The 21,297-nt window shown below is 36.5% G+C and overlaps 1 protein-coding gene across 23 annotated transcripts in view; it reads right to left on the reverse strand.

Annotated features, from left to right (window-relative positions):
* The window catches only part of arhgap44a (Rho GTPase activating protein 44a), a 157,016-nt gene that overhangs the window by 57,787 nt on the left and 77,932 nt on the right, over positions 1 to 21,297 (reverse strand). For 21 of the 23 annotated variants that reach the window (XR_012401206.1, XR_012401207.1, XM_073944974.1 and 18 more), the window contains exons 6-16: positions 20,686 to 20,762; positions 20,478 to 20,595; positions 18,441 to 18,509; positions 18,266 to 18,347; positions 16,079 to 16,206; positions 15,363 to 15,474; positions 11,780 to 11,861; positions 8,392 to 8,472; positions 7,123 to 7,236; positions 4,057 to 4,148; positions 3,778 to 3,961 (exon numbers count right to left, since the gene is read on the reverse strand). Coding sequence is in view for 21 of the 23 variants with exons in the window: in XM_073944974.1 (XP_073801075.1) it covers positions 3,778 to 3,961; positions 4,057 to 4,148; positions 7,123 to 7,236; positions 8,392 to 8,472; positions 11,780 to 11,861; positions 15,363 to 15,474; positions 16,079 to 16,206; positions 18,266 to 18,347; positions 18,441 to 18,509; positions 20,478 to 20,595; positions 20,686 to 20,762 (1,139 nt within the window). In the remaining 2 variants the exon portion in view is untranslated. Of the gene's footprint in view, positions 1 to 3,777; positions 3,962 to 4,056; positions 4,149 to 7,122; positions 7,237 to 8,391; positions 8,473 to 11,779; positions 11,862 to 12,590; positions 12,696 to 15,362; positions 15,475 to 16,078; positions 16,207 to 18,265; positions 18,348 to 18,440; positions 18,510 to 20,477; positions 20,596 to 20,685; positions 20,763 to 21,297 lie in introns of those variants that run through there. The other 2 variants (XM_073944978.1, XM_073944976.1) reach the window with 1 other exon arrangement.

The raw sequence follows: 21,297 nt of genomic DNA on the forward strand, positions 1-21,297 counted from the left end.
AAGTTCTTAAGAATTGCAGCAGCCAAGATATATAAATGTTGAAAATGACAGGGCTAAGAGCCCAACTAAAGCAAACTCTGTTCTCCATGATGGTGACGTAAAACTTTCACTTTTTCTCAAGAAGAACTTTAGTAGATGATATACAAAAATACATGTATTACAGTTTTTCTCGATTGCTTGGATGCAGTTGTCAACTGAAACTCCACATTTTCAAAACAGTTAACACACAGGCCTAAACAGCAGTACTCATGGTCAAAATGACACATTTTGCTTGCAAAAGGCACATATCGTGTCAAAACATTTAACATATGCAACAAAAGCTAGTTTTACCTTCAAACTACACAACTTGCAAACAAGTATATGAGCTCTTTCAATTAATCATTACACAATGGACAACAAAATACAAAATACAGAACTCAAAATGCACCACCATTGCTTGCCATTGTAGCTTATAGCCAATGGCATTTGTTGTCTCTATTTGGGCTTTCAAATTCGCCTTTTTGCAAAGAATTTGATCAAGAATAAGATGTGCTTTGATTGAATATATATTGAATTCATGACATTTTTCCAACTGTGGCTGAAAACTGAAATACTGTATATAAAAAAAAACAGACAAAAGTAATAAAATACTGTAAATATTAGAGAAAACACATGTAAACTAATATACAGTCAAAACTATTGGAAGTATAGGACATAGCCATATTGACCACCTCCATCAATGCTGGCACAGAACAACACAGACCTTCCATCGTTTATATAAGGTTTGCAGAATGATGGCTAATTGAAGATTTGTGTGAAGGAGTGTCAAACCGGTGCTTCAGTGATTTCATACTGATGTTGGTAGTTTTTAATAGTTAGGAATAGATGGATTCTGTTTGGTTACCAAAACTAAAACAATGGAGTTTGGACTGCTTGAATGACATCTGTGTTAACTGTTTGGAAAAATGGTGGGGAAAATGTGTCAACCCAATGAGAAAGGGTTTACACATTTGCAAGACCGGTCTTCTGCTCTGCTGGGATAGTGAAAATGAAAATGAAGAGGAACCTAGTTTCTTTAACCAGGTCAAAGCAAACTAGAAAAACTGTAAGTAATAAGTGTAGCTGGTGATGATGTTTGTAGAGTTGTTTAATCATCCGCTGATCATTTAAATGATTTAATCATTTGTTGTTCTTCAGGTTATTTCATTATAAAGCTGTGACTAAAGTTTTGTATGTTCTGTTCTTGTTTTTTCCCTTCAGTATTTCTTCATTTGTTCATTGTTAATCCTCAATTATCATTTAATTAGTCAGTTAATTAATGAATTTACTTCAGCTTTGCTACATGTTTCTTGAACACTCAGTAGTGTGGACACTTCAATAAAAACTGAAGTATATGCTCTGGGGTTTAAAGGGTTAAAGGTGTGAGAGGTAAAAACACAGTGTAAAAATGTATTTTAACAGTAATATACTGTTAATTTACACAACGGAAGTAGACTGTAAAAAAACAGTAGATTGCTGGCAACCACAGCTGCCAGTAGTTTACTGTTAAATCAAGGAAAAAACATTATTTTACTGTAAAACCTGAAGCTAATTTCTTCTGTGTGTCACCGTTGTGGAGGAGAGTAGAGCCAGTGTATGAGTTAAAGATGAACAATGAACTGCTGATGTTATTCTGCATGTTTCTCTATTTAAAGATAGCGGCTGTTTAGTTGCTGATGCAGTCAGAATCTCTCTGGTGATTCCAGATTTACATGTATGTGTGCTGTTGTGAAAAATAAGACATTAGAGTTAAACCGAACTTTTCTAATTAACTAAAATAAGTTATCACTATAAGTATGCTTCTGAGCATATATAGCACATTACTTCATAAACTCATTCAGCAGTTGACCAAGTTGAGGCAGTTGCTTTCAGTGAGCAAAATGAGTTCACTTGAGTATTGTGTAAATCAATGTAGTCCATGTATTTTTACAGCAACATACTGTAAAATAACAGTACATTGCTGGCAACTGCAGCTGCCAGTATTTTACTGTTTTTTAACGGGACAATTTTTAACAGTGTATATACATGCTAGACATGCGGATGATCCTGTCTCATACAGCTTGCATTGCACGGCCCAAAGACGACTGGCTTAACCCCAAGCGGTCTGCCAGTTCCCTTTGTAAAGAACCAGTTGCCAGGATACTTTCTTGGTACGATACTCTGTAGTATGCAATTTAACATAAATGCCTCTAGGAGTCACCAATGGAAAAAAAAAAGAAAAACACAAACAAGAAATACACGTACACCAGGCATGAAGTTAGCGCACATTCTCACGTTAATTTCGTAGTTAGTAAATCCAAACGTGAGGATGAAATCTGGCATACGCAAAGGTCATGTGTCATGTGGCCTTGGTCATGTGAGGCCCCAGGTCATGTGCAGCTCATCTATAACTGAATGCAGCACCACACTTCACTCTCAAATACTCACTGAATCGACTAATACAAATCACAAAACAAACCCCAAAAAATCCTCAAAAAGTCACAGATTTGGAACAACATACAGCAAGTGTGAATATATGAAAAATTCTTCATTTTCTGGTGAACTATATATTTAAAAAAAAAAAATCCCCCTCAAGTGTCTCCAAACCTTTAGAATTATATATAGAATTATATATATATATATATATATATATATATATATATATATATATATATATATATATATGTGTGTGTGTGTGTGTGTGTGTGTGTGTGTGTGTGTGTGTGTGTGTGTGTGTGTGTGTGTGTATATATACAGTTAAAGTCAGAATTATTGGCCCCCCTGAATTATTCGCCCCCTATTTATTTTTTCCCTTAATTTCTGTTTAATGGAGAGAAGATTTTTTTCAACATATTTCTAAACATAATAATTTTAATAACTCATTTCTAAGTACTGATTTATTTTATCTTTGCCATGATGATAGTAAATAATATTTTACTAGATATTTTTCAAGACACTTCAATACAGCTTAAAGGGACATTTAATGGCTTAACTAGGTTAATTAGATTAACTAGGCATGTTAGGGTAATTAGGCAAGTTGTTGTTTAACAATGGTTTGTTCTGTAGACTATCAAAAAAAAAAAAAAAAGATTAGCCTAAAAGGGCTAATAATTTTGTCCTTAAAATAGTGTTTAAAAAATTAAAAACTGTTTTTATTCTAGTCAAAAAAAAAACAAAAACAAACTAAGACTTTCTCCAGAAGAAAAAATATTATTAGACATACTGTGAAAACTTCCTTGCTCTGTTAAACATTGTTTTGGAAATATTTAAAAAAGAGAAAAGAAAATGAAAATTTCAAAATTCAAAATTCAAATACACTTCAACTGTATATATTTACATACATTTATACATACACATAAATGTATGTAAATGTATGTAGTGTGTGTGTGTGTGTGTGTGTGTGTGTGTGTGTGTGTGTGTGTGTGTGTGTGTGTGTGTATGTATGTATATATGTATGTAATATATGTATGTATATGTATGTATCTGTTTAAAAAAAACAACAACATATTTTGAAGAAAGCTGGAATTCGGTGGTCATTGACTTTCATAGTAAGAAGAAGAAGAAAAATACAATACAAAAAGAAATGACTCAGCATTCTTCAAAACATCTTCTTTTGCATTTGTCAGAAGAAACTCAAACCTGTTTGTGACAAGTAGATGATTTTTAAATGATGACGTTTATTTTGTTTTTGCGGTGAACTATCCCTTTAAGAAGTGAGGGTGGCATGGGATGGTGATGTCAGTGCATGGCAGAGGAGAGCAGTGAGGCAGAGCAACCTACCCGTCCTTCTTGTAGAACTCCAGCATCATGTTGTCGGTGGCAACGCTGAGTGGGCGTCGGCTCTGGTCGTGCTGCTGCTTGCGCTCTGATTGGTCCATATCTGGTGAGGGCATGGAGCTGTAGTTGGAGTTGTGGTTGGTGTGCACTGGGCTGCCGTAGCTGCCTGTCAGGTTGAACTCAATTTCTAAGAATAGCAAAGACAAATTAGTTCAATTCTCACCGGGGAAAAACACCCGCCTGTATGTGCGAATATGTTTTCACAACTCTTTGTGTCCCAACCTCCAGGGAAGAACCAGTCCGCGTGCTGGATGATCGGCTCAATGATTCCTACGATTTGCAGGGACATGGTGGTCATCATTTCTGTCATGTTCCTGTGAAGATCAATGACCCGTTGGAGCTACTCATTCCACAAAGCAAAAACTTAAAACTACTAGAGCTTTTAAAGAAACAGTTCACCAAAAATGTCATTCAGATATGCTGATTTAAAGGTACAGTATGGTATAAGTTATACAAGATAAAAAGTAACAATTCACATAATTTACTTCTGACTCATTACCTACCTATAATAAGAATATAAACTGTTTACTTGCACTTAAGTATGATTGTATTTTACATCCCTAATCCTACCCAATAGTGTTGTCATGATTCTGGACTTTCCAGCTTCGAAATTAATATTCTATACTATTTTTGATACTGTGGGGAACAAGTTTTGCACCATTAAAAGTATGCAAATAAAGTAAAAAAGCTGAAAATAATTAAACTTATACACTCACTGGCCACTTTATTAGGTACACCTTACTAGTACCAGGTTTGACCCCCTTTTGCCTTCAGAACCGCCTTAATCCTTCGTGCCATAGATTTAACAATGTACTGGACACATTCCTCAGATTTTGGTCCATACTGACATGATAGCATCACACAGTTGCTGCAGATTTGTCAACTGCACATCCATGATGCAAATCTCCCATTCCACCACATCCCAAAGATGCTCTATTGGATTGAGTTCTGGTGATTGTGGAGGCCATTAAAGAACAGTGAAATTGTTGTCATGTTCAAGAAGCCAGTCCGGCATGATTCACACTTTATGACATGGCAGGTTACAACAATACTCAGGTAGGCTGTGTCTTAAACAAAATATTTAATTGGTACTAATGAGCCCAAAGTTTACCAAGAAAATATCCCTAACAAAATACACCACCACCACCAGCCTAAATCCTTGATACAAGGCAGGATGGATCCATGACTTGATGTTGTAGACGCCAAATTCTGACCCTACCATCCAAATGCTGCATCAGAAATCGAGACTCATCAGATCAGGCAACACTTTTTCAATCTTCAATTGTCCAATTTTGGTGAGCTTGTGCAAGTTGATCCCTCAGGTTCCTGTTCTTAGCTGACAGGAGTAGCACCCAATGTGGCCTTCTGCTGCTGTAGTCCATCTGCCTCAAAGTTGGATGTGTTGTGTTTTCAGAGATGCTCTTCTACATACATTCTACATACCTTGGTTGTAACGAGTGGTTATTTAAATTACTATTGCCTTTATAAGTTGGGAACCAGTCTGGCCATTCACCTCTAACCTCTGGCATCAACAAGGCATTTGCACCCAAAGAACGGTTGCTCACTTGAGTAGATCAGCAGCTTCTGAAATACCCAGCAAATCTGGAACCAATAACCATGCCATGTTTAAAGTCTCCTAAATCCACTTTCTTCCCCATTCTGATGCTCGGTTTGAACTGCAGCAGATCACCTTGACCATGTCTACATGCCTAAATGCATTGGGTTGCTGCCATGTTATTGGCTGATTCGAAATTTGCGTTAAAAAGCAAATGGAAAGCTGTACTAAATAAAGTGAACAATGAGTGTAAACGTATCCCAGGTACATAAGCAGTCTTAAAGTCTAAAAGACAATCTCATCAAGTGCAATCGCATCTTATTTTCTGAGTAAAACAACAGTTTTAAAATCTAAATATTATTAATACTTGTTTATCAGAGAAGAAAGAGTGCAACAGATTCCAGTATCGATTCTAACCATAAGTAATATTGTATTAATTTAAATATTTTAGTATCAATATTTATCAAGACTATAAATCAATACAATATTTATTTATTTATAAAGCACATTTAAAAACAACCAAAGTTTACCAAAGTGCTGTACATAGGAGTACTAAAGACAGAATATACAAGATAACATTTATTAAGTACACGCAATAAAACAGTAATCAAGGAGTATTAAATGTGAGAGAAAATACATCTTATACTGTAAATGGGTCTTTAAAACACATTTAAACACAGAAATAGAGGGGGAAATTTATGATGGGTAGAGTGTTCCAGAGTTTAGGACGAGCAATATATCAATATTTTTGACAACACCACTACCCAATACCCAAACCCAACTACTACCTCACTAAATTTTAGATTTAGTCAACTAAATTGATTGTGTGGAACTAGGCATTTTTTAGAGAGTACACACTGTAAAAAATGCAGGGTTCAACACTATTTATTCATGTTGTTCTAACACAAATCGATTAAGTTAACTTAACACTTTATCAAATTTATGTGGATTCAACATAAAAAAAATAAGTTGTCCCAATGAAATTTCAAGAATTGTGTTATTAACACATATATATATATATATATATATATATATATATATATATATATATATATATATATATATATATATATATATATATAAATATATAAATATAATTGTATATATATATATATATATATATATATACAGAGAGAGAGAGAGAGAGAGAGAGAGAGAGAGAGAGAGAGAGAGAGAGAGAGAGAGAGAGAGAGAGAGAGAGAGATTTAATTTGTTTGGGCAGTAATGGGTCACTGAAGACCCAATTAAATAATAATGAATAGAAACATTAATGTACAGTAAATGTGTAATAATTTGATAACAAAACATATTTTGAGAAAGTACATTTTTCACAATACATTGAACATTACTACCATTTGTTTACATGTTGCCATGTATAAACACTACAAACTTTTCAGTTTCCAACCAAAAACATCTAGAGTAAAATATAATAAAATTCTGCTGGTCAAAGTCAGACAAGATAGGAAGTCTTGAAGCAATTTTATAAAGAAAATTTAAAATTCAACAAACCTATTTCACCTCAGTTACTATCTAATGTCAACTAAATTAATACATCAATAAAAACTTGATTTAAAATGGTTAACAATGGCAAAAATGTGTTCCACAAAGGAAAAGCAGTAATAAATTTATATAACCACAAGTGTTCTGGAAGTAGGTTTTTCAATTTTTCTCTTAAAATTGCTGTGTGAATTTGCTGCTTTTCACAAATACAAGAACTGAGGACATGCGCTCACCCTTCTGAATGTGTCCACAGCAGGTTGGGTCCGAGAACTATTGCAATGTTGCCTGGTGTCATTTTATTAGAGTCTTGGTACTCTGTGAGTTTGGATAAGAATTTGATTAAATATCTGTTTCGGAAGAGAGAGAAAGAGAGAAAAAAAAAAACTTTCAGTTTCAGTCTCAGTTTTGACAAAGCATCTTTTTAGCACTGGCGTTCACGCTTACATCTGCTATTCCTGTCGCTGTCTATGATCAATATTTCAGTAGGTTTCTAAGCCAAGCCAGGTGCAAACAAACCAAGCCAAGACCCACAGCCTATATCTGGAAACCTCGTCATGTGAGCCAAATAAAAACATCCCCAAATATACTGTATATGTAGTTTTACAAACACATATACAGTATACTAAATTATATTATTGTTTATAAATACAAATAACTAGACTACTGATGTCCATGTAAACGTAGTCAGTAGTGTTTTTGAAGTAAGTAAAGATAAAGAAGGGCATCCTGCTGATTTGATTCAGAAGGGCATTTTTTTTTTGTCAGAATGCTCACCGGACTTTCATTCATCGTCATTCATTTTAAAAAGCACACACTTTATCTAATTTGTATATGTTTTACTCAAATGCATAAACTCTACAGGTGCCTGATAGTCAGATGTGGAGCTAATGTTAATCAGATTCACTCTAGTGAACTGCATCCATGTTAGCACGTCATGTTTCATGTAGTAATTTCACAGTAGGAATACACACAAGTTCGAAGACTCCTACAGTGCAAATTGGCCAGGTATACATCTGAGCTAAAATATCAAGGGGAAAGTCATGATAGCTTGCTTAGAATAGACCCAGCTCCCAACCCAACTTTAAGAATGGATTAAAGATTTTTTTTTTTTTTTATCGCCCAAAAAAAAGTCTCGTGTTAACGCAGCCCATAAAAAAAATGATAGTGTTTTTGATGTAAACCCATTTTTGTGGGAGCATTTTAATTAGGAGCTAGAAAAAGAGCTTCCTTAGCCTTTTGGCTAAATGAGAGGAAAATAAAAAGGCTGATTTTTTCTTTGACAGAGATAGTGTCTGTATAGCTGGCATTTCCAAACTCCAAACTATTCTTTTTAGGACTAATGAACTCTGAAAATTCAGAAATGTGCCCACTTGCTGTCAGTGAAGGAAGTACTTTGACAGAGTTCTGACACTCTTCTCTGCTAATGAGCTCCGCATTCATGACTCACTCAAAGACAAACAACTCCTTAGAATGAACAAATAATGAGTAAATAACAGGCATACCTGAAGTTGTTCAGATTGTCTGCTGGTAGTTTCTCACATGTACACAACAGGGCTTGAAGCCTTTTGTCCATGTCCTGAATACTAGAGGAAAGACAAGGACAGACGTAAAGCATGGATATTTACCTGCTTCGGTTCAATCACTTGATTGAATGTGTTGTTATCAGTAGTTATCAGTCCATATGGGCAAGAAGGGGCCTGCTACAACTGCTAGTTAAGCTGTTATCTACCATCCACGTGTTGCCTGGACCTGTTAGTTGGCTCAGATGCTGGCTATCAACCATTCATATGAAATGACAACAGTCTTGCTCATAGACATACAGTGCTTATGTTTGGGTTGGGGATTGGGACACCACTCCTTTTTAAAATTATACTGAAGGATTGAGATTTATACCTTCCAATCCATCTCAGCATGAATCAACGTTTATCCTTTCCTCATCATGCTGTTTCTCATTGTTTTTATGAAATATGATTATTTGACTATTTAACTTTGAATTGATTTAAACTAATGAATAATTTAACACAGCTTTATGTAATAATTTTCAGAGCATTTGCCTCTTTATAACTATTTTCAGCTGCCACCAAACTAGATCAGAGGTCATGGAAACCTTGAGTGGAACTGAGGGCTGAGGACAAGAAGCAACTGTTTCAGTTGTTATTTATGAATTAATACTATCTAAATTGCTGAGAATACACTTAGCCTTGGATAAGAAACAGATTGTACTTTAAGCAACCCAGGCTTATTTAGGAAATGTAGACCCGTGGACATTTCTGGAGACTGCAAAATAAGTCCTGGGAGGTACGTGTTTGTGCAGTTTTTGTTTTCGCAAATCTGTGAGAGGCCGCTGTGCTCACTATTTCGCGTCTCAAATGCCTCTCGAGAGCGCCGTTCGTGCCCGCGCTGTTCCCGGAGGCCGTCTGCCCGACTGACTGAATGACTGAACAATTGAATGGGCGGCCGGACGATCGGCTGACCTACCCTCCTCCTCCTCCTTCCCTAATAACGATTTACAAAAGCCTTTCAGAAAAAGAAAAGCCCTGATTTTGACTGCGTTTTTGGATTTCACCGCATTCTCGCCCCGTTATGAACTCGTTCACTTTATTTTTTGGATTCTGTTTTTTGTCATCCCTGATTTCTGGAACGCTCTTCCCCGGACGCGAACCCAGTCGTCGCCACGGCCGGCTCCCCTCCAGGCCTCTGCTCTGCTGACGTAACACGACGGGCTAACCGGACAAACTGATTGAGATGGGAAAGCTCTCCAAACGGAGGTGAGCCGTCAGCAAGCGAGCGTGAAGAAGAGCGGCGTCACACCGCCCCATAGAGTTTGCTTGAAAAAACTAAATGCAGCCATGCGTACCTTCGGCCAAGTAAATCACGGTCTCCAGAAATGTCCGCGGGGCTACGTTTTTTAGAATGAGCTTGGGTTGACTTTAAGTGTGTGTGTTCTATTTGATGTTGGATCTGTTTCACAGATCTGGAGTCAGCTCTACATAGTCTATTGCAGGGGTGTCAAACTCAATCCCTGGAGGGCCGAAGCCCTGCACAGTTTAGTTCCAACCCTGCTCCAACACACTTACCTGTAGGTTTCAAACAAGCCTGAAGGACTCAACTAGTTTGATTAGGTGTGTTTAATTAGGGTTGGAACTAAACTGTGCAGAGCTGCGGCCATTTTGGAACTGAGTTTAACACCTGTGGTCTATTGGATGTCTGACGATTGTATGCTTAAGATATTGTTCAGAATTGTATGCACGCACCCCATGTGGAAATTTTCCTAGTCTATCTGTTTTAACCAATCAGGTTAGAACACCTATATGTATGACGCAGTCATTGACATTATGTGAGAGTATAATTCTTATTGATTGGTGATTGTAAGCAGAGCGGCCTAGGAACTCATTGCAAGTGTTGAAGCTGGCTTCTGCTGATGAAACTGCAAACTATCTTTATTTATTTGAATCTCTGACTCCGGCTCTTCTTCATCTGACAGGCTGGTCATTCTTTGGGTTTAACTGTTTACCATCTCTTCAATACGTTTTACATTTTCAATCTGGCGTATTGCTCAATTACCATTAAATGTTTGCTTTGGTGACATGTCTCATGAGATTGGGCTTGGGGGTGATGGGTTTGGGGACATGAGTTGGGGCTTGGGGGGATGTCTCCTTTTTTAAATTGTAAGTTTTAATGTGACTGAAATTATAAGGATTTTTATGAATTAGTCACTTGCAATCTGGGGTCTGCCAATTTATTGCATAGCCTTAGCATTTTAGCCTCCTGTTTTAACGTTCAGTTATTATACATTAAAAGTCTTTAAAATAAACTAAATGCCAATTTTAGTGAAAACTTTCAGATGGCACTTGTAGGTTTTTGCAACTGAACTCCTTATTTGAGCTGGCAACCACGGATAGCAATCCTTTCAATCAAGAGAAAACACCCAAATCGGCTGATAAACTAATACATGTCCATTGATGGAATTGTACACAGTGCTAAACATAGACGGTAAACTTTAAAAAGGGTGTTAAAAACAGTCTATGAAAAATGTTTGAGCAGCCACGTAAAATGATTCTCATTATAAATCTATTGTCTAGTGTACTCAGTAATTCCATCACCATAAGAATACTTCTTCCACAAATTACATTGCACTAAGGGTGTTAATATTAGCGCGTAATTAGCCAACACAATACTTAAATAGGCATACAAATCAAAACTCATATAAAACCCTGGGTGAATTCAATCCATAAATTATGCAATGCTGCAAGAATATAGCTAAGAAGGCAGCATTTTTTCAGCTTCTTACAATGCATTCATGATTAAGTAGAATTTAAACAAACAAACAAACAAACAAACAATCATTGTAATTATATTGAAGTACATTGGCTTCATGTGGTAACATCATTATCCCCTTAAGGCTCAAGCTGTTTTTTACATGTATTTTTTTTTTCTTTGCTATGTGGACTTATTGAAACTTAATTAGATTAAAAAATTGAAGTATTATCTTCTGATATGATGTACCTATAGAGAAAAAAATATGTCCATATATGTAGACTTGTGGTCCAAATTTCCATAAACACTTTTTCCTGAATGTTTTTTAATGCATTATTAACACATACATATTTTGTTAAACATGTTTTGACTATCAGAGAGTAAAAACAAAATTTTTTCCACCATTTTGGACAGTAAAAAATATTGCTTGGACATTTCATATGCTGCAAAACAGTTTCAGGATGACAGTGTATGTCTGTAACAAAATATAAAACCTTCAAAGTATTTTAAATAGCCACTTAAGAGCTAAAATGTGCCTAATATGCTAATATGTGGTCACTAAGCCCGCCTAGGAATTAAATGGTGCAAACAATGCTTAATGATATGTGTGTTGGGGAGACCATCAGTACTTACTTTGAGGCTTGAATCCATTCATCATAGAGCTCAAATGTCATTAGAGGTTCAGGAAGCTCACGGAGATAAGACTTTAACGCCCCTGGTTGGAAAAAGTGAAAAACAGGGTTATAACATATTTTCCAAAATAAGTCAAATTTATCCCTTTCTCCAGCTGTACACACTTCTCCAGGTGTATCTTCAAAGTTTTTAAGTACTTTACAAATTTGGCAAATTACAGGTTTACACACATATACTATATATCTTCATCATATATCATCTAAATATTGAATTACCGCCATTTACTCGTTTTTTTAAATGTGATTTACTCACATCTTGATTATGAATCTTTCATCCTAAATTCATATTTATTTTAATTTCATCTAAAATGAATTTTGACACCCCTAATTTTAACATTATTACTTTTTCAAAATCGCGGTCTCCCAAGAACAGTGGAACATACCACAAACAATGAAATGCAGCTTCCTCAGCCTCCTGCTTTCTGTCCACAACACCTGTTGGACAATAAGCGCTGTGAGCTTGTTAAAAGAGAGACCCAGTGACAGTAAAGGCTGATTTATACTTCTGCGTCAAACACCGGCGTATGCTACGGCGCTGATGCATAGCCCTTCGCCGTGGCCATCGCCGTCACTGATGTGCACCTCTCAAAAAATGTAACTACACGTCGCAACGACACGTAGCGTAAGCCCTGTGATTGGTCGGCTTGGTAGCGCTGATAAGTCTGGGCGGGACCGAGAGCCGCGCGAATGATTGTATATAAGTGTGGAGTACCGTGAAGGAGCTCCGGATGGAAGTTTTGTTTTGTGTTTACCTCATAGTTAAAGTTGTTGCAAATCCGCCGGTTCCTGCCTCAAAATGAGCGAGTTTGAGCCACTTGTACATCCCGGAAGTGTTCAGGAAAAGAAAAAAAAGGAGCGAAGAAACTCGACACAGAGGAACATTTACACCTCACTGCCCACTAGCGTTTCGGAAGTGTTAATGCAGACCAACAGAAAAATAAAAGAAAGACACAATAGTGTGATCTGTCACATGTATCACAATGCTCATTCAGTAAAGACACAGCTAAACAGATGTGTTTTCAGTCTGGAAGTGAATGTGCCTAATGTTGGAGCACATCTGATTTTTTGGAAGCTGATTCCAGCAGTGAGGGATGCAGTAGCTGAAAGTCGATTCATCTTGCTTTGACTGAACTCTTGGAATCTCTATTTTTTTATCCATAAGTTCTGAGTGATCTGTTAGGTTTGTATTCAGTGAGCGAATCTGTCTAATACTATAGTAATACTATAAAATCTTTTCTGAATGTAACTGTGAGCCAGTGTAGGAGACCAGGCAGCAGCGGTCTGAATGAGCTGTAACTGTCTGACTTTTGGGAAGGCCGGTTAGGAGTCCATTACAGTAATCCACTCTGCTGGTGATAAAAGCATGAACAAGTTTCTCACAACAAAACAAAGTGTCTATTTCTTGCAATGTTTTTCAGATGATAGTATACTGATTTGATCAGATTTTTTAGATGAAATTCATTTTAGATGAAATTAAAATAAATATGAATTTAGGATGAAAGATTCATAATCAAGATGTGAGTAAATCACATTTAAAAAAACGAGTAAATGGCGGTAATTCAATATTTAGATGATATATGATGAAGATATATAGTATATGTGTGTAAACCTGTAATTTAACCTGCTGGCATGACTTTTCCTCTCCTCTTGACTGATACAGTGATACTTTGGGATAGAGGTCTGCATTCCCGCAGCTATACCACGGGAGATGCGGGACTTGACCAAATTTCCTGCAGCCGGGAATAAATTTCCGAATAAAGCACGGGAGCGGTCAGTAACTCGGGTCTAATTTGAACAGGAGTGGGTGCTCCCGAGTGAACAAGCACGAGTGTTTGTGTGTGTGTGTGTGTGTGTGTGTTTGTGTGTTTGTGTGTGTGCGTGTGTGTGTGTGTGTTTGTGTGTGTGCGTGTGTGTGTGTATGAGAAAGAGCGTGATGCTGTGTGTTGCTTGTTTGGTGCCATCTGTTTGTTTGTGCATGTATTTTTGTGAGTGAGAGACAGCGTGATGCTGTTTGTCTATCAATGTTGCCAACTATTTCCAATGAAAAGTAGCTAAACCCTGTCCAAAACTAGCTAAATATTTCCAGATGGCGTCACACGCTTATTTGCATATCAGTTACATCATTACTTAGTATCTAACAAGCGTAAGCCCACCACCTCTCTACTATCTGAGGAGCCGTCTATTATATTATATTAAAACATTACATCCAGATGCACAATAAACAGGTTAGTATTAGCATGTTACTTTGCGTGATGACGTCTTTGCGTAATCGCAACTCAAAACTACATCTTTATGTAGTATACAAAATGATTATTGTTTTCTCAAATTGACTGGCCATCACAGCAAGATTTGTATAAAAAATAGAGTAGACTATTTGTAAAAGTAATACATAAACCTTTTGATAAAAATTTTTTAATTTTAAATATAACACTGATAATGAACAGCTATTGTACTTACTCTTTTTATCTTTTGACAACAATTAGCCCTATTGGAATTTATTGCTACCTTAATTGTCAACGATTATACATGTTGACGAATATCAATAAGTTAACAGTCTGAGCAAGCAATTTACTCTACCAAGTGTAGCCAGCAAGTCACTGCTGTTTTGAGTTACTTTTTAAAAATTGCTAAAAGTAGCCAAATTAATGTTAAAAATTGCAAAATTTGTTGCTAGGTGCTTTTTGAAAAAGTTGTTGAAGTAGTTGCTAGGGTAGTACGAAGTTGCTAGGGTAGTACGAAAAGTTGTTGAATCTAGCAACAAAACTGCTAAGTTGGCAACACTGGTGTCTATGTGTGTTTATACAGACAAATTTTTATAGTCCCACCCCCTAAATATTAAACTGTGTATGAAAATTATCGTCAATGCACTGTGATGCACCGAGATATCGAATTGAACAAAATCAATGGCATGATAATCGTAACCGAACCATAGGACTAGTGTAGGTTTACACTATAGTTAAAATCTTACCAGTTATAGACAGGTTTTAGAGAATGCATAATAGAGCTATATGATTAATATAGGCTTCTAGACATAGGGGTCAGAACCCCTAATTCCCCAGGGCCCTAAGTGGCTGCTTACCTTCCTTATTGGTTAAGTCCGCCCCTGGACAGGTAACAAGCCAGTGGTAAATAGTGTGAATTGTTACTTAAACTAAAGTGTTACTGTAAAGACTATGTTTACCATGCCAAAAAATCCTATTTGAGTCTTTAATCTATCGAAAGAGGGAAGCACAACATATGTGATGGGACGCCAGTAGAGGTGTGCTATTCTCTGCATGAAATACTAAAGGGAAGCCTGACAAATGAGCTGTCAAAAGCCACAACCAGCGTGCAGCGCCTGTCAGCTACGGCCCCCGTACCTGCAGCTACTAGGTCACGCTTCAGGCCAGCTGTAATGAGATTAAATTAACCTGGGACAGAATTGAAAATGAACTGCCGTGGGCTCTGAGCATTTGTAGCTGCGATCCGCTAAAAGGACATCGAGAGTAGATGAGAAACACTTTTTAAGAGAAAAAGATGCTCACCGGCGATGGCGTGCGGGTCGGCTGAGTATTCTTGCACATCCATAACGCCACAGTCCAGCGACGCTTTCAGCTTCTTCAGTTTGGAGGCTGAGGGAGCCACTCGAAATAAACCCTGCAGTGACAGAAAGAGGGAAGTTATCACTTTACAGTATTGTTTCTATTTTAAATGACTATCGGGAGTCTTAGTCCAACAAGGCAGCTAATTAAAACAAACAAAGTGATTGTTTAGTATATTGAGTTTGTCTGAAGTATAATTGACACATAGAGTTTTTAGTACTTTAGTAGTACTAGTATTATTAACTTGCAAATTTGTATATGCCTTTAATGACACTCTGAATTTACATTTTATATATATATATATAATGTATATATATATATATATATATATATATATATATATATATATATATATATATGTATATATATATATATAATGTATATATATATATATATATATATATATATATATATATATATATATATATATATATATATATATATATATATAAGCTGTTTTTAAATTTTAAAATACCATTTTAAGGTTAAAATTATTAGCCCCTTTTTAAATTTTTTATAATCAGTATGATGTCAACAAACAGAAACTGTGACATGCTGTTAGTTACCACAGGCCACAATTTTGACTCATCCCACAGCAACAAACTGCATTTCAAGGTATAAATAAAGCAGGCTGAGTTATTTTCCCATCAGTCTCGCACCTCTTCCTGCATGCCACATTCGAGCAGCATGGTGACGCAAGCCTCGATAGGAAAGGCAATCTCCCTGCCGCTGATGGCTAGATGTTCCTCTAAGGCCTTCCCATACGATGGCTTCTCTATCCAGGCCTCTGAAACACATCAAGGTGGATGTTAAAATCTTAAACTCAGGGTGCATTTCAATCAGCTCCATAGCTCCCAAGGTCATTGATCAATAGGTCGTGTGCATGAATTCAGGCACTGGTCAGGACAATGATGAAGTTGGTTCACTAAACAGTTGAGTGTGAAGTTTCTAACTGTACGCCATCGAAACATTGAGGCAACATTATATGATTTAAAAGCTGGCTGTGTTAATGGGCTACAGTCAAGCCTGAAATTATTCATACCCCTGGCAAATTCTGACAAATTCTGATTCTGAAAGTTTTTGCTCAAATGTAAACAAATGCGGGCGAAGCAGTGGCGCAGTAGGTAGTGCTGTCGCCTTACAGCAAGAAGGTCGCTGGGTTGCTGGTTCGAGCTGCGGATCAGTTGGCTTTTCTGTGTGGAGTTTGCATGTTCTCCCTGCCTTCGCGTGGGTTTCCTACGGGTGCTCCGGTTTCCCCCACAGTCCAAAGACATGTGGTACAGGTGAATTGAGTTGGCAAAATTGTCCATAGTGTATGAGTGTGTGTGTGAATGTGTGTGTTGATGTTTCCCAGAGATGGAATGGCATCCGCTGCATAAAAACTTGCTGGATAAGTTGGTGGTTCATTCTGCTGTGGCGACCCTGGATTAATTAAGGGACTAAGCTTACAAGAAAATGAATGAATGAATGTAAATAAATGTTGAAAAAAAAAAAAAAAAAAAAAATATATATATATATATATATATATATATATATATATATATATATATATATATACAGTATATATTTTTCCACAATGATGCCTATCTTGTACATTGTCTTATTGTCTTTTGGAGGAAGCTTGTGTCATTTCTAAAAAAAAAGTTACTTGAAAGCCCTTGTCAGATCACAAGATTTTGTAACGATTTCAGCACAATTTCCTTGATGTCCGGTCTCGTAGGGAGTCTTAAACAACAGATTTGCGTTGTGACACAAAACTCAATTGTTTCTTCTCGTGTAATGTGCGTAACTATGTGTTTAGAGCAACCGATACCATGTCTGCGATGCTTCATGACACCCTCACAGAAAGTCTAGCATGTTAAATTGTTTTTTTTCTTTTTCGATCTTCACAATGACTTCCGTCATGTGGGTGACACTGGACAATAGGGGCACAAAATGTATTAGTTATATCTGCAGGTACTGCCATTAATATGTCAGTCAGGTCAAAAAATAGGCTACACAGACTTATAGGCGGGTCTTTAATTTCTCTAAAATATTAAAGGTTTTAAGGTATGTTATTTGACAGACTACACATATGCAGACACCTCCATTCTCACAACGAGTTGCTGAGTTCACTCAGCCTTTCAAATGAGTTCGTAAAAATGAAAAGTTTAACATAAGTTTCACTGAAACTGTGTACAGTTGAAGTCAGAATTATTGAATTACCTGATATGAATTACCTTTTTTGCCCCTGATTTATTTTTTTCCCCAATTTCTGTTTAAAGAAGAGAAGACTTTTTTAACACATTTTTACATAACATAATAGTTTTAATAACTCATTTCTAATAACTGAATTATTTTATCTTTGCTATGATGACAATAAATTATATTTGACTAGATATTTTTCAAGACACTTCTATACAGCTTAAAGTGCCATTAAAGCCTTAACTAGGTTAATTAGGTTAACTAGACAGGTTAGGGTTATTATGGAAGTTACAAAGTTATTGAATAATATGTATTATCAGACATACTGTGAAAATTTCGTTGGTCTGTTAAACATCATTTGGGAAATATTTTAAAAGAGAAAAAATATTCGAAGGGGGCTAACAATTTTGACTTCAACTGCATATGTTGCTCACTGTGAAAAAGAAGTCAACATAATTAGCTATTTGGTAGTAACTTGTAGTGAAGCTAACATTTTATTTGTATTATTTTGTTAAAGTGTAGTCGTTTCAGATTAGCTTCCGTAACACTGGTTAAATGCTTCAAACGCAAGTTTACTGACAAACCCACACACACACTTGAAAGCCAACACTTAACCAAACTTGTTCGCTTAGATATTAAAGAGTATAAGTGGAGAGTCTTACCCTGGTGAGCTTTGATCTGCGGCAGGACACTCTGCAGGATCTCCAGAGACTTCCTGTGGTACTCGGCCTGAACCTCAATGAGCTACAGCAAGACACACACACGCATGCTGTAAGTGTTCCCAAGGCATTTCAGTCCAAACAGCACACTTCACTTTTGATATTCATAGGTGCTCACCGTTTGAAAGTAGTTTGCATAGTCTATTTCTTTGGCCACAAAGTTGTACATGTCCGCTGATAACTGGTCCTACAGAAAAGGGAGAAAAGGGTACGCCATGATTATTTAGATATTCTCATTTATTATATAAAAAATGGAAGACTCTATTTGAGATGAAGACTACTTAAATACTTATTTATCTTTGAATGAAATCAGACCAAAATTAAAGTTGTGTGGAGTTTTAAGGATGTGAAATGTGTTACCAAAAAAATAATAATTACTTCAGCTGGTAAAATCTAAGTCGTCACCTTGGAATTATAAAGTTCCAACTGCATTCTGTATGATTTTGTGATATTGAGCTTCAAAGTATTTGCGTTCTCTAGCAAACAATATGTATGCAACATTTGTTTTTTTATTTGATTATTGATGTCTTTGTGAGCAGAAGTTGAACCATAGAATTGTTTTTAGCTTATAAACCTTCATAATTTTGGCATGTGCAAGCATGTTGTTACGTTACTTTTAATAATGGATTAAACATTTGTTAACGTCAGTAAATAATATTATTTCATCACAGATTGTGCCTCACTTAATTTTATTTTATTGTTAATTATTTAAATTTTTTTTACTTGGCTTGATTGCTCGAATTAATAAACTTTTTAAGCAAAGTTCTTAAACATTACAGCAGCCCAAAAAAACATTTATATTAAGAGGTTCAGGGCTTTGAGCCCAACTAAAGCAAACACTTTTCTCCATGATGGACCATTATCTCACTATCTCCATGATAACCCATTATCCTTAGCTGTTTCTTGAGCACTCAGTAATGTGGAAACATGAAAGTGTTCATTTAAAACTGAGAATTTTGCTCTGGGATTTAAAAGGGTTGAAGGTTTGAGCTGTAAATAAACAGTGTAAAAATGTATTTTAAAGGGTCACGAAACACCAAAACACATTTTTTAAGCTGTTGACAGACAAATTTGTGTCCCATGCAGCTAAAAACACTATTAGGACACATATATTTCACTAAAAAGTGAAAATTGGTTGTTTTTGCGTTGCTTCAATTAAATTCGTACTTCTGGGTTGAAACAAATTTGCAAAGCTGCGTCACGGCCAAGAGATCTTAGCGTGTATTCCAGCGTGTAGACTGGACATCTGTACCTGAGAGTACCTTATTAAGTCTCTTATTAATGCATGCGTAAGACTAGGTTTAAACCAATCAGCGCGCTCTATTGTGCAACTTCATTAATATTCACTAATGTTACCGTGTCCAGACTGCAGAGAGACGCCATGTTGTGTTGCCAAAACAAGCGTGCAGTGCTGCTCTCATAATTTGCTACAGTGAATGTTTGGTTTTCATTTCCTCATGCGCAGCTAGACTCACGTTTTGAGCACAGTGCACGCGACGCACGACAACAATACGTGTCTAAGGAACATTGTTAACCTGAGAGCTTTTCTCATCTGTAAATGGTGAGATCCGGATTTGTTGCTCATCTCCTCTTTATAAAGACGCAGCTCTAGTAGATTTTAATATGAATTTTAGCAAACAAACACATTTAATGTGTTTATTCCTTTAGTAAGATGTCCATGGTAATGTTTACATTCACCGTTTCATTTAGGGAAACTCCTGAGGTAAATAAGTTTTATCTCTGAACTTTAATAATAAATCTATATAAAATTCTGCGTTTCCCATCTCAAGTCGCAACCACTTCTGGGACTTCTCAAGCGATATCAGTGCTAAAGTCTGCATTAGTGCGTCCTCCATATCAAAAACACATCCGGGAAGTTTCACATGTCCTCTGTTCTTGCGTCTTGAGTATTGGAACTGAATTCTGGCAGTTGAAGATGACGTTACACGAGAACACGAGGAAGCAAGACCGCTAAAGAACGCATATTGAGAAACAACCTTGTTTTCATTGGTGACAACTGTGTGTGCAGATACAATTGTTTTCATTTTTGTTGTTGTTGTTTTTTTTTTACAACAAAATTTAAGACTTTCTGTTCACGTTATTCACATACAATTGTACATGAAAAAAGTAAAACAAGAGCAAAAGAAGTCCTCACCCTGCAGATCTCCATCCGATTGGCCGTCTCCTCCATTTCCTCCCTCAGGGAATCAGACTTGGCTCCACCCTGCTGCACGTTACTAGGGTGACCTGAAGACTTGGATGATTGTTGCCACCTATAGGCCAGGAGAACAAATGACACCATCAAAGCACAATGCGAGCAATACGGAAGAATTAAGATCAGACTAAATGCTTATAGACCGTACCGTGTCCTTGCAGAATCCATGTCTAGAACAAGTTTGGCTAAATGTTTTCGCTGTTTCTGAATGTTCGGAATTTCCACCTAAACAGCAAACCATGGTCATATGAGAAGAAATAAGTGATATAATCTTCCCTTCAAGGACTTTTTTTTTAAGTTTAAATGAAGTTATTTATAAGGACACTCCACCTTATTTTAAAAAAAGGTCTATTTTACAAGTCTCCTAAGAGATAGAATGATAATGAGTGATGGCAGTTATTAGATATGAGCATGTTTAGGAGGCAATGATGGTGAACAAATGGCAATGGACAACTCTGGCCAGCATATACTGGAATCTCCACAATGCTCTTTTATTGTACATCCTGGGCTTTTTGTATGACCACAGAGAATCAGGATATGTGTGCTTCACTATTGTGCTTTTTTGTTGTCATATGAACACGTGGTTAATGAGTTCTCTCATTGGGTACGTGTTCTAGTCTTGTTTTACGTGAGCACATGGCTTGTGTTGTTTTTGTGTCCTGGCTCTCCCGTCTATTGTCTAGTCCCGTCCTCCTTGTTAACCCATTATTAGTTCATCATTTTCACTTGTTTGTTTGTTAATTATTTCTGCTTATATTCT

Source organism: Danio rerio, chromosome 3, assembly GCF_049306965.1.
Source record: "Danio rerio strain Tuebingen ecotype United States chromosome 3, GRCz12tu, whole genome shotgun sequence".
Lineage (NCBI taxonomy): Eukaryota > Metazoa > Chordata > Actinopteri > Cypriniformes > Danionidae > Danio > Danio rerio.